The sequence below is a fragment of the Aspergillus eucalypticola genome, assembly GCF_003184535.1.
Source record: "Aspergillus eucalypticola CBS 122712 chromosome Unknown BO83scaffold_16, whole genome shotgun sequence".
In the NCBI taxonomy this organism is placed as follows: domain Eukaryota; kingdom Fungi; phylum Ascomycota; class Eurotiomycetes; order Eurotiales; family Aspergillaceae; genus Aspergillus; species Aspergillus eucalypticola.
In genome coordinates, this window is record NW_020290290.1 from 258,133 (window position 1) to 270,572 (window position 12,440).

The 12,440-nt window shown below is 51.0% G+C and overlaps 4 protein-coding genes across 4 annotated transcripts; 3 read left to right on the forward strand and 1 right to left on the reverse strand.

Annotated features, from left to right (window-relative positions):
• Positions 1 to 3,237: 3,237 nt before the first annotated feature.
• On the forward strand, positions 3,238 to 5,472 carry BO83DRAFT_315148 (Zn(II)2Cys6 transcription factor; the record flags this gene model as incomplete). Its single annotated transcript, XM_025527605.1, has 3 exons — positions 3,238 to 3,388; positions 3,456 to 3,656; positions 3,719 to 5,472. 3 exons carry the CDS (start codon positions 3,238 to 3,240, stop codon positions 5,470 to 5,472), a joined length of 2,106 nt encoding a protein of 701 aa, XP_025386942.1.
• Positions 5,473 to 6,329: 857 nt separating this feature from the next.
• On the forward strand, positions 6,330 to 7,764 carry BO83DRAFT_438301 (uncharacterized protein; the record flags this gene model as incomplete). Its single annotated transcript, XM_025536081.1, has 2 exons — positions 6,330 to 7,603; positions 7,670 to 7,764. Exons 1-2 carry the CDS (start codon positions 6,550 to 6,552, stop codon positions 7,762 to 7,764), a joined length of 1,149 nt encoding a protein of 382 aa, XP_025386943.1. The 5' UTR covers positions 6,330 to 6,549.
• Positions 7,765 to 9,681: 1,917 nt separating this feature from the next.
• BO83DRAFT_57369 (uncharacterized protein) lies at positions 9,682 to 10,642 on the reverse strand. The gene is made up of 2 exons (XM_025537444.1): positions 10,233 to 10,642; positions 9,682 to 10,149 (listed from the first exon to the last, which is right to left on the reverse strand). The coding sequence occupies exons 1-2, from the start codon at positions 10,371 to 10,373 to the stop codon at positions 9,808 to 9,810; spliced, it is 483 nt and encodes a 160-aa protein (XP_025386944.1). The 5' UTR covers positions 10,374 to 10,642; the 3' UTR covers positions 9,682 to 9,807.
• On the forward strand, positions 10,643 to 11,675 carry BO83DRAFT_57349 (uncharacterized protein). Its single transcript, XM_025537443.1, has one exon. It carries the CDS (start codon positions 10,913 to 10,915, stop codon positions 11,591 to 11,593), a length of 681 nt encoding a protein of 226 aa, XP_025386945.1. The 5' UTR covers positions 10,643 to 10,912; the 3' UTR covers positions 11,594 to 11,675.
• The last annotated feature ends 765 nt before the right edge of the window (positions 11,676 to 12,440 follow it).

Below are 12,440 nucleotides of genomic sequence, written 5' to 3' on the forward strand. Positions count from 1 at the left end.
GGTTATTCAAGTCTATGCTAGATGTGCATTGTATAGTTTAGCCACTGCTAACCAAGGTAAGAGTCTGTCAAGCGAGAACACCAGACAATCATGTTTGCGCTTTATTTGCCTCGCACGGATCAATAGAGCCTTCACTGGTAGTTAGCGAGATCCATCGCCAAGGTAGAACCAAAGCACTGCACAATTTGACGCCACCACCCAACAAATTCAGCAGCGGCAATGAGGAGCAGACTAAATCTACCAAACAGGAAACTCTACGAATCCAGGTAGTTTGGTGTCACGCCAAAATTTGAGAAAAGCAAGCACAGCAACAGTCGTGGAACCCCACTTGGAGGACACAGCTAATTCCATCGCACAGAGTGGATTGTTAACGGTGTATAACTGCTTCTCGGAGATATTCGATGAAATGACCATAATTTACCGACGCCACGAAAAGCGCGGTGAGTGAACATACTAACCCAACTGAGAAAGAGAGAGACGTAGCCCAGGTGACTCGGTGTGATAACTGTACAGACTGCATGCCAGGCACGCCGCAAGCACCTGACTTGCCGGGGTTGGGTTGGCTTTGGGACCATGCAGTGATCTGCATCGGGGAAGCACACCAGCCAGAGAATTGGCGCTGTTCGCAAGTTCCTGCGCTTGCGATGCAGTAAATTGCGCACGTAAATTGGCGAGCAGCGGAAAGGACATTCCCAGCGTAAACGTGGATACTGAACAGGGGGCATGCATAAATTTGGATGTTAGTAAAGGTATGGTGATGATCTCATGAATTTAGGATAGAGGGGTACAAGCACTACTAGCATCGAGTCGACTCGAGGGATTGCAACAGTGGTGGCACGTCCTCTATCATTGGCGTGCCGCTCGTAAAAGCCGGCGCCAAGTGATTATACGACTGGGAGCTTTGATTTGTTGAGAGAGACTTTGATGGCCGGGAAAAAGGGACGCTAATCGCTAGCCTGCAGCTGCAGGAATGTGATAAGAAATGGCAGGCGCGCATCGTGATAATCAAGCTAGCACGGGAGTCGGTGGCCGTAACTCGCTTCCGACATCTGCCCACGCGGTCTGTGCTGATCGAGTCTGTCTGATGGAGGTGTGCATCAAATTCACTTCTCAATGAGGAGGAAATGAAGCCGTCCTGGCTAGCATGGTAGAGATATTCATTTTGCCGATAGACGCGTCTTCCGTATACTGAGTATTAGGTGAACGATGTTCTTGACTGATACAACGCAATGGGCGCAAAATTCTAACAACAGCGCACGTCCGTTGCCGAATGTGACAAGAGGTGTGACTGGGAAGCATGGTTGCAGAGGCACGCCAAAGTTAAATTCTTAGCGCCCAGTTGATGATTATTGCTCTCCACTATAAGTCCCGCTGTCAGATCTTCGCGCGGACCATGGATCATGGGACGGTCCAGGACCGAGTCATGGCCTTGCCTAATTATTCCGACCACAAGCTAATTATGGCCGAAGCTGGTTGTGGATAATCCGACAGACAGAGTGGACGATAAGAATAGTCTTTCATTCAGCGCTGGGAACTGAGGGGATCGCTTCTCCTGGGCGGTTAAAATGAACAATAATAACAAAAACCCAATGCAGACAGCCAACCACATCCAGTCAAGCAGGGTCTTGGCCTGGATCGCGAGGTTAGTGGCATCTGGTCACATCTTGGCAGAGGGATACCACTGGTTGGCACTGGTTGCACGGGGCACTTCAGGCCCGACCCACTGCAGCCCGGTTGGCTGCGGGTTTCCCGCTCTGCAAGCAACCATGTCGGGGGCGGCCAATCCCCGGCCAGTGAGGGAAGCTTGGCTCATCCGCACTAAATTAGCTACTATTTACTACTGTAGGTGCTGGACTGCCACTTGCGACTGAATCCCCGCATTGCATTTGACTCTCGACGAGCTCACCACCACCACCCACTTGCCGCCCGGCACACTGATTGGCACCGAAGGCACAAGACCCTTGTTCACCAGACAGGGTTGGAATTCCACCTCCCTCGAGCACCTCCTGCCAGTCCGCATTAGCCGGTTGGGTTGGCAATGTGCCTGGCATTTTGCTCTCCTTCCCCCCACTCTCCTCAACGGTTGTACTCCCCTCCCCCATGTAGTCATCCATCTGCTCCTCTGTCTCCTCCATCAGCGTACCTACTAAGACGGTGGATACTGATTATGCATTTTCCAGATCGGGTGAAAGTCACTCCCACTACGAAGTAGTATCACGACCGAGTACATCCATCATGCATTGCTTGCGTGACTAAGGCCTGCGATTGGCCGACGGGGTTACTTGGTTATCATTTCCACCTCCCGGATTGCGCGACGGGTACCACTTACTCAGTTACCATTGTCTCTGTAGCCACGAGTGAGGTCTTTCTGCAGCATTGCAGAAATACTGTAGCACCTGAGTGCAGCACTCCGAGGTGGTACTCGAACCCTTGGGTCACCAGGATTGACTGGACGATCGTAGTACAGATGATCCCTCTAGAGGCAGATATCGCGATAGAGGGACCAAAAAAAGAAACAGAGAAGGCCAATGAACCCCAGCCCGTCCACCGATCTGTCCCGTGCGAGATTGGTCTTTGGGCAGGCAATTGCGATAGCTTCCATGCCAATCAATTGCCCAGCCGCACAGTGCTCTCTCCCGGCCGTATCCAATCAGTGGCACGGATAGGCTGCATACGCGCCAGGTTGAAGAGCGCGAAAACAAAAAGTGAAAAATGCGCTCGCAAATCTCCAAAATTAGCCCAGGCTGACTAGCCGTTCCTTGTCCGTGCATGAAGGGATCCCCACTTGCTCTCAGGGATTGCCCTCTTTCCCTCCCCCCCGCTGCCAATCCCTCGCCGGCTTTCCCACCACCACAATTTCCCCGATCCTGTTCGACCTGCACTCGGCTGTCGGCCAGGATCTAAAATAGAAACATCATGGCCTGTCTGTCAGAGCTCAACCCACGTTTTAAAGCTTCTTCGATCCCCGCTGTCATGCTCGAATCTGGAATCACTGTCACCAAGCGTTGTTATCTCCCTCCCGCCTCATCCTCCGCCACCGCGCCTTTCGTTCTCTTCTTCTACTTAATTAGATAGCAAAGGCTGCCGGTTCAGCTTTGCCCCCTCCTTAATACTCCTGATACCCCATTCATCAGCTCGCCAGACGACTGTGTCCTGTCTCTTTCGACGACTTTATCCTGCATATCTATCGGTGTTTTTATATCCCTGCTTAGTACGATATCATATCTCGACATCAGAATGCCTGCCGCAGCAAAGAAGAGGTCGACTCCCGTCCGGATCTCGCCAGTCAAGTCCGAAGAGTGTTCGCAGTCACCGTCAGCCAGTGAGGGTACGTCCACGGGGTCTACAGACAAGAACCAGCTCAAGTTACACAAGCGATCTCGCTCTGGTATGTTATATCATTGACAGTTACTTGACCCTTAGTGGATCTGACCAACACTTGTCCCCTGAAATAGGTTGCTTCACATGCCGCCTGCGCCGAAAGAAGTGTGATGAGAAGCATCCCTCCTGCGGAGCCTGTGTAAATCTGTGTGTGAAATGCGAATACAAACGCCCTATCTGGTGGGGAAACGCAGAGCAACGGAGAATCCAGAAGGAACGCATCAAGAACAAGATCAAGCAGACTAAGATGCATGAGCGCAATGGGGCTTTGACAGGTATGTCTTTGCTATTGGGACATGATCGTTTCCCCTCTGACAGGCTATCGTGCTGCACTCAGATTCCGCCGCTCGTACTCGCAGCATGGCTGTACCTTCCCCAACTTCTCCGGAATACGAATTCGGTCGCCCTGCCTTTCCAGAGCAGTACGATATCTTCGCTTCACACCTTCCCACCCCGGCCATGAACCAACCCATCTATGCCCCGACCCACCCCTATGAGATCGATGTGAAGACCGAAAGACATACCTTTGTCAATGATGTCCCCTTGCGCCACGACTCATGCAGCTCGACCTTCAGCACCTTTGCTCCACCGCAGTTGAATGCCCCGTTACCGACCTTCCCCAGTGAAGACTGGTTCCACGACGAGTACTTCGCTCAAGTGCCTGCCCTGCCTGGAATCGACCCGGCGCTGTGTGAACAGAGTATCGGCCAGACGTACGCCATGCTTCAGTCCAATATCCCTGTTAGCGACCATGACCGGCCACTCCTCGACCACTTCATTCACAATGTCTTGCGCATTATCTTTCCCGTCTTGGAGGCACACCAGCGTGGACACCTCCGAGCCCAGGCCATCCTGCAAGCTTTGGAGACGAACAAGTGCTACCTCCACTGCTGTCTGAGTGTTGCCGCCATCCACCTCAAGACTACGGAAGGACTCGTTGGGGAACAGATCGACCACGACATCATGCGCAATCGCTTCGAGGCTGTTTCGCAATTGTGCCTGGCATTGGGCGAAGACACCAACCACGAGGAGATCCTGGATGCGACGCTAGCCATGATCTTCTTCCACTGCTCCGTGGGACCGGCCGATGATTACCTACCGGATATTCCGTGGTTCGAGCACTTCCAGGCTGCTTCCAACCTTGTGCATCGGCTTGGGCTTCCGACGGCAGTTCCCGCCTGCGGGAACCCGTACATGCTACCCCCCTTCACCATGACCCTGGCATCGTGGATTGACATTCTAGGATCGACCATGCACGGCAAAACTCCGGAATTCGCACACACCTACCGTGCCAAGCACCTCAGCGGCTCGTCTCTGGGGCTCCGCGAGCTCATGGGCTGCGACGACCGTGTCATGTACCTGATTTCGGAGATCACCTGTCTGGACGCCCTTAAGAGAGACGGCAGAATCGATGAGATGGGCGTGTGTTCGCATGTCTCGGCTCTGGGACAGCAACTAGAGTTCACCGAACCCGTCAATCAGACGCTCGAAAGCCCTTTCTTACCGAACGGAGCCTTTTCTCCCGAGATCCTCACCAAGAACATCACGGCCGCTTTCCGCCTCGCCGCAAGAATCTACTTGTGCAGTCTGGTCCCGGGGTTTGACCGAAACCAACCGAGCACCGTCAATCTGGTCGCCGCTGTTGCCAATGTTCTCTATGTTATCCCTTCGGGCCCCGAAGGCTTCGATCGCTCGCTCGTTTGGCCGATTCTGATCGCCGGAGCATACTCAGCACCCGATAGCCACTTCCGCACCGTCCTCGCCGATCGAGCTGCTGCTCTTGGCGAGCATGCCGAACTCGGTAGCTTTGGCCGTATGTACCGCGTCCTGAAGGAGGTATGGCGTGTGTCTGATGAGTCCATCGAACCCATCGAGCCGGTCGAGACCGTCGAACCTGTCGAATCCGCTTCTGCCCCGGAAGAGCGACGGTCCTCATCCGCCTCCTCATGCTCCGACGCGCCGGTGAAGGCCGAGGGCTCTGAGTCTCCCAAGGAGAGCCTCGTGCCATGGGGAGCGAAGGAGATGAAAAAGCCATTCCTACACTGGCGGGAGATCATGCAACAGAATGGCTGGGACTACCTTCTTCTCTAAACTTTTGTTTCCTTGATTGCATTTTATGCGCATCTGTTAATATCCCTTGAAGGGACCGATCATACAAGCTGGCTTGGATATTGCATAACCAACCTGGAGACTCGCGGATCCGGTCCTACCAGGGCGACAAGCACGAACAATTCGAACAGGCAACACGACTGGACGTCGTCCTGGGGTTCCTTCTTGAGGAGGCCCCTTCTGCCTGTTTGCAATTATGTTTCTTACTTTTCCGGCAAAAGTCCAGGCCTTATAGACACTATTGGTTCGGACCAGAACTTTTGGCTCTCCGTTTTATTCTTTCGCTACAATATACCCGGCTGTCTCATATCCGCAGGCCGGAGCGATGACATGCCATGTCTTTTCTCATGAGGTGGAGCGGGAATAACCGCACGGCGCTGACAGTCATATCCCATACCCCTTGGCCGGCGCATTGGAGCAGGAGTTTGGTTGTTTTCGCATGACAAATATTACAAACCCATATATGTTGATGTTCTCATGTTCGGTATGATTTATTGATTGCATGTGTTGCTGATACATTGTATCTTGCTTTATTTGGGATTGGTTAGTTGTATGATCAGACCATATGTCTTGGTTCAAAAACAAAAATTGTCACTCCTTATACCTCAGATGATTCAGTCATAAGCCTGATTTTATAGTAAATGCTGCCTCAGATACGAAAGTATATGCGACGTGCTTTTTGTCGCTTCATGGAAGGACCCTTACTCATTTGACAGTCTCTTCAGCTCACTCCGTTTACAGTACTCAAGATCACCCCTAGGTATGAAGCCAAAGATACGCTAATTTGACAAACAAAGCATGGGTCTATCATTATAACTTTATTGGAAGTTGAACGGACCCAAGAAGCAAAAATAACCGACTAGCATACATTTTGCACGTGACTTGCACTTGTTGGGGATCGCTATTCCCCTGATGCGCTGACTCTTGTACCCATCATTTCACGCCAAGATGTCTTGACGAATATACTCATTTGAAAACCCTCCTCTCATACTCGAGAGCTTCAAGCTCAGTGCAATCAAAGGTCCTTTCAAATTCCTTTTCCTCAATGACTCTTGCAAGATGCTGTCATATCTCTGGCGATTTTTTTCGCCAGCACTGACTGCACTGCGCTACTTCGGCTATCTTGGTTATCGCGCATTCGGTTTCTTATCTCATTTATTTCCGCTATCCATCGGATATCACCCGCCTCAATCTGGAAAACTTGACGATCTTGAGGCGGCTAGTCATCCGGCTGGTGATGATGATACCTCAACATCGCACTGCGAGACGTACACTCTACAATTGCACCCTCAACACGACTTGAAAGTCATTGAAATTGGATCTTCTTTTCAGATCTACGAAGTGAGTGACGACATATTTCTCAAATCACCCTTATTATATGTACCACCTGAAAACAATGCCTCTGAGCGCGCCCAACAACACTACGCCTCCAACACCCTCTCTCAGATGAACCAATTACAAAACGAACGAAGTGTCCTACAACTACTTCAAAACCAAACACACCCTCACATCATAGAAGCAATTGATACCCACTATCCAGAGGGCATCTACCTCCGCAAATACCACCCATTATCCGAGGATAATCTCCCCCCTCAACGTCAGCGAATTCGCTGGTACCGCGATCTCACTCATGCACTATGCCATATCCACAGCTTTGGCATCGTGCACGCAAATGTCCGGATGGACAGTATTTCTCTAGATGACCACGACCGTGTGATTCTCTCTGACTTTGGCACCGCCAGCCCTATTGGTGCGCCAAATGATGTTTCTCCGATAAACGGCCCTTCGCCGACTTTATCTGAAAAAACGGATATATTCGCCATGGGGTCGCTGATATATCAAATGGAACATGGTGCTAAGCTTGACCTGTCTGTGGACAGTCATGGTACGTTAGTCCTGCCGAGTATACACACCGGCCGGCCTATGCTTGATAGTATTATTCGAGATGCCTGGCTGGGTGGTTATGGCCGTACTGTGGAGATGTTACAGCGGATTGAGGCTATTGATACTATCGGTGATAGTCCTGCTCAGGGTCTTCAAAGTCAATTTATATCAACAAGAGAATTGAGAAGTCGTGTCCGGGAATGGAGGGACGGTCGTGAGGATAGATTTGGTGAGTAGGATAATACCCTTGCGATGTCTTACGTTTCACCCTTAGCTGATTAATATGCATCTATAGGCAGTGTTCTCAATGGTGTTGTACTCTCCGAAGACCATTTGCAGAGCCTAGCTGACCGGTATGGATTGGATAGAGGTGCAGGTTTACGATTTTGATTATCGAGATATACTTTTTTGTAGATAAGATAATAGTAAATACGTATATCACTATAAGTCATAGTTCAACGGCCTAAGAGCTTAGACGTACAATGCCCGAAACATCAGACCTAGTGAGTAATTCTCTTCTTTCTCTCCTTCTCCTCTTTCTCTTCAAGCTATCCAGTACACGCAGCTCGGTGTCAAGATCGTGAGAGAGAGGGTGGGTAGATGAGGCCTTCAGGCAAGAAGAAGCCCCCTTTAGTGTCCTTAATCGTGCGTCTATCTTCCTTTTGATTTTAAGAGTGAGCTGTTCAGTCTACAGAGCCTGGGCGTGTTGTCACATATGTTGGACCCCATATCAATTCGGATAGGTCCCTTTCTTCCCTTCTTATCTTCTCGCAATTCGATTACCTCTACGCCATCATACTCGCACAGGAATAATCTAGAGACATACGCTGAATAGTCGCAGCAATGGGTTGGAAGTCAAGTGGACATGTGTGGTCTGAAGAACTCGAAGGAGAGGGGGCACGCTCATCCAGAAGTGCTGTCTGTTAGTCGAGGTTATCTTGTTACGTCAGTTTGCACGAGTTGATTGTGAAGGAAAGCTAGTAGAAGAGGTCAAGGGCTGTTGCCTTATGAGATTTATCCGGTGGATATAGAATAGTAGTAAGCTAGGACAGTGAGCGGTCTAGTACTGGTCTACCATTGAGTGGAAAAAATAACCAGGGGATGACTGTTCTGACCTCTAAAGCGTTCATTTCTCGTGGAGAGAAGGATATCAGTCGGCGGTTATACCTTTGCGGTATGAGACATCTGCGTTGAGTCATTCGTGTTCCTACTGATTGACGGTCTAGCCACGGCGCTCAACGATGGTGTGCATGTGGTGCGTTGGGAATCCTGTCATGTCCTGGTCGATTAGTTACCATAGCGGTTAGGTTTGAAGTGATTGGATTATTTTGAGTTAGGCTTAAGACTGGAGTGCGAGCTGTCGGTCTGAGAGGCGGCGCAGGTGATAAGCTTATGACTTGACTTCTGGATGTTGGTGGTTGGTAAACGTTACATCACAGATGTGGTGGACCCTTAGAGAGAGTTCTATGGAGGAGCATCCGGCTGGCAATAGTAAATGGTAAGTCCGCAACCCCGCCGATGGGTCAATGGCAAGTCTGGGAATGGTTTGGTGTAGGTGTCCCTGTAAATCTTTGACGAGTTGTCGACAATCCTGCTCGTTGCGGGACATGAAGTAAGCGCTGTGGGTGACAACTGCAGTCTGAGCGACCCCAATGCGAATGCTTTTCTGCAATAATACCATGTGAGTATTCGAGTGTGGCACTACGTCCCACGGAAGTCAAAAAACAGAGACGCTGTGGCGTAACCGACAATGATGATGGCGCTTCCGTGCTCTGATCCTCTGCAGCGTTACTTTGCACCGACATGAAGTGCTGGGCCCAAGCTCTGGCGCTGTTAGTGACTAGTAAACTGTACCTTTATCCAAGCAACCAACAACAGGACTGTCTCCGTCCTTGGAAGCAGATCCCTCATCGATCTGTAAACCCAGGATAGTAGTCTAAACCAACAAGGTATCAACGTGTCGACTACTGGATATCGTGCCGTTTCCAGGCCGGCTTGCAATGCAGTTACTATAATCCCGCGCCGTTGGATGCACAGAGCGTCTGAGCATAAAGAGGGGTTCACACGCAGCCATATCCACAGGCTACCCGTAGCCAACCGATCGCATCGATGGCAAGCCAGGTTCTGCAAGTGCTGGTGTGACATGGCCGCAGGAACGCCAAGGTGTGGTAGTAGCAACATTGCAGGCAAGTCGAGATCAGTCACAAACCCCGCGCCTGCAACCCGCTATCTCATGGCCACGAGAAACCTCACTAGTCGGATGGGCCCGCTGATTCGTAGAATGGTGAAGAGACGTGAAGACACCAGCATGACTTGCAGCCGCCCGATAGATTAAGTGCCGACGAAATAAGGTAGAGAGACAAGCAGCATCGGCAGATTGGCCCAGCTGCCAGAGTAGAATAACAATGAAATTGAAGGATGCAACAAGCAGCGCTAATCGCAGCACGCAATAGGTGTTCTGAAGCCATGGCTTGTGCAGAAGTTGGGGTTGCGGATGGGCGAGCCGCCCTCTTGCCGGAAGGTGGGCTTGCGCGTTAACGCTGAGCGAACCAGGAGGGGCCAACGCACATCTTCGAGCCGGAGAGATCGTGAGGAGTCAAGAAATGAGTGCCGTCCCGGCGATAAGGGCATGTTGTATTTGCAGGATGCATTTGTGTTTGGGAACAATGACAGGGTAACGGAGACTTTGACTCGAGGTACCAGGCGCGAAACTTCCTGGAGGATTTGACTTGTTGGACTGTTGGATTCCCACAGTGGACAGACAGACCAGCGACTCTATATCCTTGAGCGAAGGTATAAGAAGGAGGAAGTCGATGCAGTTCAATATCCATCCAAACAGCAGCAGCACCAACACTTACTTTCCTCATTCTCTCCTCCACATTGATCACTGCCGGACAAGCAGGCACGGCAAGCGCCTTACCCGATCCCCTCATCCACACCCTGACACTCCACACACCCTCAGCTCTGCCGTGCTCCTGGCGGCCAAAGATCGCCACCATCCGACTCGGTGCTTTTGGAGAGAAGGCGAGGCTTTGGCGCCGAGTTGCTGAAAGGAGCTGAGCGTTTAGCCCGCTTTGGGGTTAGCGTGTCACACGGTATCTTACTGTCTGGTAACTTTACCGTGTCAGACCGCAATACCCGTACCGTACAGGAAATCCATCTGCCTTTGCGTCGGCGTCAACTCGAGATAAATAATCTTCCTCCACTTCCCTCCCTCTACTTTTTCTCTCCTTTTTTTCTCCTTGCGCGCTAGAGCAGCCGAAGGGTCTTCCATCTGTCCTTACTATATAGCTTCGTGCTTGCTGTCATCCTGGTGGACAATACCTGCCCTACCTTCAAGTCCCTTGCTGCCTCAGGCTTGCCGCTGCCTACATCTGCCTCTACTATACTATACCACGCTTCCCTTCTACTGCCACGCACAACGTGACCAGCTCAGGCGCGACCTTGTGATTCACCAGTCATCTGCTGTGGTCGTGTCATATATAAACAGTCTACCTCGTGCAGTCTTCTCATACACCACCTCAAATCTACCGTCACAATGCCTGCCAAACCAATCCTCCATCCGTTGCGGACGCCCAAGAACATGACGTTCCCCTCGGAACTGCAACCAGACAATGGAGTGAGGCTAGGCGCTCCAGGAAAGCAACAAGATGAGAGTCTCTCAACACCTATCACACCTCCCGCTGCATACACCGAATTCCTCAAATCATTCACACCCGTCTTCACCCCGGATGGCAACGGAGGTACCGTCACCCGCTTCGTCTGGGACAAGGCCAACAAGACCCCTACATCCCAACCAGCCAGCGCAGTCAGTGGTTCATTCAGCTTCCCCGAACCAACCAGACCAGCTACAGCAACATTACCCCCTCCGTCACCCTATGGAAGTGCACCGCACGGTCGTGACATGATGAGTCTGCGTCGTTTGCGCATCCCGCCGCCAATGCGGTATTCACCTACGCTGGAGACGCCGCGCAGTGCGACGACGCCCGTCCTATCACCGTACTCTTACTCGTACTCCCCGGCCGATTGGAAGATGCGCTACTGGGATGGTCCCCGGAGTGCAACGGTGGGGAGAGTCAGCGTGCGTCATGTCGTCACTCACACGGTGACGTATAAGCGGACGCAACTTGAGGATCCGCCCAAGGGGAAACGGAGAAAGCATAACGAGACAAAGCAGGAGGAGGAGGAAGAAGAAGAAGATGCCAAAACAGGAATTTAGCTCGACTCACGATTTCCTTTTTACTGTTGTTTTCTCTATGGTCATGGTACTAGCGCAGGGTCCGGCGTTAGGAGTTAGGAGGCGGGGGGAAGAAGCAAGCGAGAATATTTTATTATCAGTTTTGTTCGGAGCAAGCAGTGCGATTTGAAATTCATTTCTCTTCCTCACTTCACACACTTCATGTGATCGATCAGTAAGCCATGTAGCATTGCTAGTAGGCAAGTAAAGAATGGTAAACTGGTACTTACAGGGTTGATTCATGTGTATGCGTTGGCAATATACTAAGCAGGGTATATAACGCCCAGCAGAGGCTCGACCACGACCACAACCACAACCACAACGGAGTACTACGATCCCCACCATTGAGATCTATCAATTTCAATTCCAATAATCTATTCCAATTGTAAACGAACCCAGTCCCTCGTGCTTCTGGTCAGAGCCTCACTCACACTAACACCCACATGAAATCAATCGGGGCCCAACCCCTCATTTCAATGCACTTCCGGTTCCCAAGCAAATATCCCACTGAACTCACCACCAAGCAATGATGTTATACACAGGCTCATACATACAACGCACAGACAGAGAAGACAGTAACCCAACGAACCCCTCTTTTCTTTCTCCCACTCAATCATACTAATAGTAACTTAAGTACGAATGAAGGGTAACCCCCTCCAATTCCACCACGTGTACCCAGACCCATCTACCCTACCCACTGGAATCACAATACTAAGCGATAGCTCCACTAGAATCTACGCAATTTCCGAGCTGATAGGAACGGCTGAGATAGGCTGATATGCGCGGTGCTGCGCCGCATTGAATGTTTTTTGTTTTTCTCCTTGTCTAT